Below are 4322 nucleotides of genomic sequence, written 5' to 3' on the forward strand. Positions count from 1 at the left end.
AATATTTTAATAATTAAAACTTGAGGAAAAACGAAAAAAACATACATATAACATAAGAACGATACGTAATAGTATTTGTGGTGTGTTTTATTTATTTTTCGGTTGTAAAAAGTAAAAATATATTTTCAAAAAAATTAATATATAAGTATATATATTTATTATTTTTATGATTGCGAAGCCGTTGCTGATTCAATCAAATCAATGTTGAGCTAATTGATTGGATATATATCACACATAAAGGCAATCAATATTTTACTCCATCTGTCCCACTTAATTTGTCTGTTATTTTTATTTCCGTATGTCTCACATAATTTATCTATTTTTTTTAAATACAATTATACACTTTAATCATATTTTAATTTTCATAATTTATAATATTTTTATTTTAATTAAACTATTTAGTCATTTTAAATTATTTTTACTAATATATTTTTAATTATTCATTAATTACAAAATACTTAAACCTTCGTGCATAATCTAAATGGGACAAATTAGTTGGGACGTAGGGGGTAGTGGACAAATTAGTTGGGACGTAGGGGGTAGTGTATACTATCATCATATTTATGATACCAACATATGTTATATTATAACTTATAACACATTATATGTTGTATTCTGTTATGCAAAAATATATATTGTATATATTTATGTGATATGTTAATTCGATCAAATTAGCACAATGTTGATTTAATTGAGTCAACATAGGATTTGTGCCCTATTTTTTATGTCACCTTCAATTTCCTTTATCTTATACTCCCTCAATTTTATATAATTTGTTTATTATTTTTATTTTCGTCAATCCCACATAATTTGTTATTTTAAAAAAATATATATAATTATATATTTTATCCATATTTTAAAATTTATAATTTATATTTTATTTTAATTAAATTATATAATTATTTTAATCATAATTTATAATAATTTTTACTAACACACTTTTTATTACTCGGTGCCTCAACTAAGGTGTACAAATTAACTAAACTAGAAAGAGTATAAAAAAATTTTCATTCAAACTATTTTAAAAAACAAATCCACCATTTGTATCTACAGGGTGCATTTGTACAATCTAATAAAGAAAAGGGGTCGATAAACAATAAAAAGCATGATAAATATTATCATGAGAAAAAGAAAAGGGGCCAGAGAGAAAATACGAAAACGACAAAGGAAGCAACGTCGAACGCCCCTTTTGTCCACCAAACGGGCAAGAATCAATTCCAAGGCGCACGGCAATTCTCACCTTCTCAACAAGTAACTTCCCACTCCCTGGACTCCAGATCCCGACAAGATCACAACCATCAAGAGTGCCGACGGAAATGGGACCCACACTAATAACCGTTCCCATCATACCCGGTACACGCTCCAGGACCCACTCAAAAAACCCACAAATCCCCATCCGCAAAAACACGTGTCCCCCTCCCATTGGATTCGGTGCACGAATTTCAACGCAGCAGATTACGATACCAAAGAAGGGCAAATACAGACCCTCTTCAATGGCTTCCCCAGTTATAAAAAGGCACATTTGGGAACAAATTACGGCCACAAATCGAAGAAAAAATCATCTCAATTTCACCTAAATTTCCTCTCTCCTCTCTCTCTCTCTCTCTCACTTGCACACACTTCACAAGATTTTGCTCAACAGAGTCTTGTAAGGGTTTCTGAGTTCTGTGTTTAATTTTTCCTTTCTGTAATTTCCCCCTTCTGATCGATCCCGCTTCCGCTGATCCCTTTCTGTGAATCATCTGTTTTTCTGATTTTAATTTGGGTTTGTTTTTTTGGGTTATTGAAAATTCATCAAGAACAGAGAAAGGCAAACTTAGAATCTTGATTTCAAGAAAAATCAGGTGTTTTCAGAACGAGAGAGATCTGTGGTTGTTTTCTTTATTAACTTTCTGCAATTTTTTCGTTTGTTTGAGGGCTTATTAGTCGTTCCCTCGATTCTACAAAAGGGGTTCAAGGGGTTGCTTATTTTAAACCTCGGATCCTTGAAAAAGGTAAAAAAAAGATTCGATTTTCGGTCGTTTTTTTTGTTGATTTGTTTGCAAGATTATTGTCGATTCAATTCAGATGGCAGCTACAATGGATTTTTGGAGTAGCCCAGAAGTTTTAGATCCTTTTAGAGGTGGTGACCTTATGGATGCACTTGAACCTTTTATTCGAAGTGCTTCTTCCACACCCAATTTTTCTCCTTCCAATCTCCCTTCTTCACCGCACAGTGGTAGCGACCAGTTTTTTACTATTTCCACACCTTCCCCTCTCTCCGGTTCCCTTCCCTACAATTCCTACAATTCTTTCTACTACGCCAGTCCGTGTGAACCGCCCAATATGTACACGGGCGTACCCCAACCCTATTCTTCTTCACCTATTGGGCTGATCCAGGCCCAAATAGGTGCCAACCCGTATCCGACCCATGACCCGGGGGCACTCCGTGCCAGGTCCGTGCCGATGAAGGCGGCGGCGCCGCCGAAGCCGAATAAGCTGTACCGTGGGGTACGGCAGCGCCACTGGGGGAAGTGGGTGGCGGAGATCCGGCTGCCGAAGAACCGCACGCGCCTCTGGCTGGGGACGTTCGACACGGCGGAGGAGGCGGCGCTGGCGTACGACAAGGCGGCGTATAAGCTGCGTGGGGACTACGCGCGGCTCAATTTCCCGCACCTCCGCCACAGCGGCTCACGCGTCGTCGCCGGCGGCGGGTTTGGGGAGTATCAGCCGCTTCCCGCCGGCGTCGAGGCTAAGCTGGAGGACATCTGCCAGGCGCTGGCGCAGGGCCGGAGTATCGACGCTGAGGTCAAGAAATCCAGATCGAAGAAATCTAAGGAGGCGGCTGCCGTCGCCGCCGCCGCCGCCGCGGCGGCCTCGGCGGAAGAGGAGGAGAAGAGCGGCAAGATGTCTGAATCCGAGAGCGACGGGTCGATCGAGGCGTCCCTGGGTTCGGATCCGGGTTTCTTTGAGTTCGAGTCGGAGGAGCAACCCGGTTGGGAAATGGGGTATCTGCCTAAGTATCCTTCTAATGAGATTGATTGGGATGCAATATAATAATAATAATTAGGAATTTGCGTTTGGGTCTGTTGTAGATAAGTCGGTCAGTCTAATTGGGCCTGCAATGAATTTTTGCAAATTGTAGGCCCAATTTGTAGTATTGGGTTTTTTTTTTTTTTGTCTCTTTTTGTCAATGATTAGTCGGCGGCGGCGCGGCTTGTTGGCTTTAGTCAGATTTTTGAAATGGCTAATCCAGGGTTGTAATGCTTTGTATTTTTATTTTTTTGAAATTTTTGTTTTTGTAAACTGTTTCGTGTATTTAGAAAATGTTATGTAAATCAAATTTAGGTCTAAATGTGTGGTTGAAATTTCTAGTCATGAGCACGTTTCTTCAGTATGAATCTAAGGAAAAATCAAAATAAAGACGTACTATATTACACTCTAAAATAAAATTGTTTTCTGTTACAAATTTTTACTATTGGGATTTTTATTTCATTCAAATTTATTAAATTAAATAATAATAATAATTATTATTTTTGAATAAATATCACATTAAAATGTTGTATGATAGCCAGTGATTTTTTCTCTGTCAGCAATTTCAAATGCCACAAATGTGAAAAAGATCCTTGTGCTTCATTAATATCCACAATTAGTGGCGGCTGTTTTCATACATGGGTGTAAGACTTTTTAAGGTTTTAGATTTTGATTTATTCAAGTTTTCATATGTGGGAGCAGATTATTTGAATAGAAAAAATTTTGAATTTAAATATTTGTATAATATGGTATAAATAAATATTAATATAATATTTTAAATATAAAATTAATATAATAGTTTTGTTTTTTAAAAAAATTAATAAATAATAAAAATTCGAAAAAATTAGTCAAATAAACACACCAATAATGTTTAGTTATAAAATTCAACACATCACACTACGTAACATATTATGTTATAATACATAATACTATGTATATATTAACATAACATAATTTACCCCCCCTACCCCTCTCTTTAAAAAAAAATTATTACACAAATGTTATTTTTATATTATTTGCACAAATTTTTATATCTCATATAAAAAAATATCTCTTTAAACTATTTCACAAAACAAACTCACCCTTAAAATTTATCTATTGTCAGATAATTTCGAATTGTCATATTTTAAAAACCTTTCAGAATTAAAACCATAATGACAACAATTATATACATTGTTTTGTAATATTGTTTAGGTAAAATTGTTCATAACTCTCATGTAGTTTCAAAATTTCGCGTAAAATCTCGATGTACTTAAATAATTGCATGACACCCCTTATATTTTAAAAAACATTGCATGAAACCCCACTGT

The 4322-nt window shown here is 35.4% G+C and overlaps 1 protein-coding gene across 1 annotated transcript; it reads left to right on the forward strand.

Annotated features, from left to right (window-relative positions):
* The first annotated feature begins 1539 nt into the window (after positions 1-1539).
* LOC127242612 (ethylene-responsive transcription factor RAP2-4-like) lies at positions 1540-3357 on the forward strand. The gene has a single exon (XM_051262206.1). The coding sequence runs from the start codon at positions 2068-2070 to the stop codon at positions 3034-3036; it is 969 nt and encodes a 322-aa protein (XP_051118163.1). The 5' UTR covers positions 1540-2067; the 3' UTR covers positions 3037-3357.
* The last annotated feature ends 965 nt before the right edge of the window (positions 3358-4322 follow it).

The sequence above is a fragment of the Andrographis paniculata genome, unplaced genomic scaffold, assembly GCF_009805555.1.
Source record: "Andrographis paniculata isolate CXL003 unplaced genomic scaffold, ASM980555v1 Contig87END, whole genome shotgun sequence".
Classification (NCBI taxonomy): Eukaryota; Viridiplantae; Streptophyta; class Magnoliopsida; order Lamiales; family Acanthaceae; genus Andrographis; species Andrographis paniculata.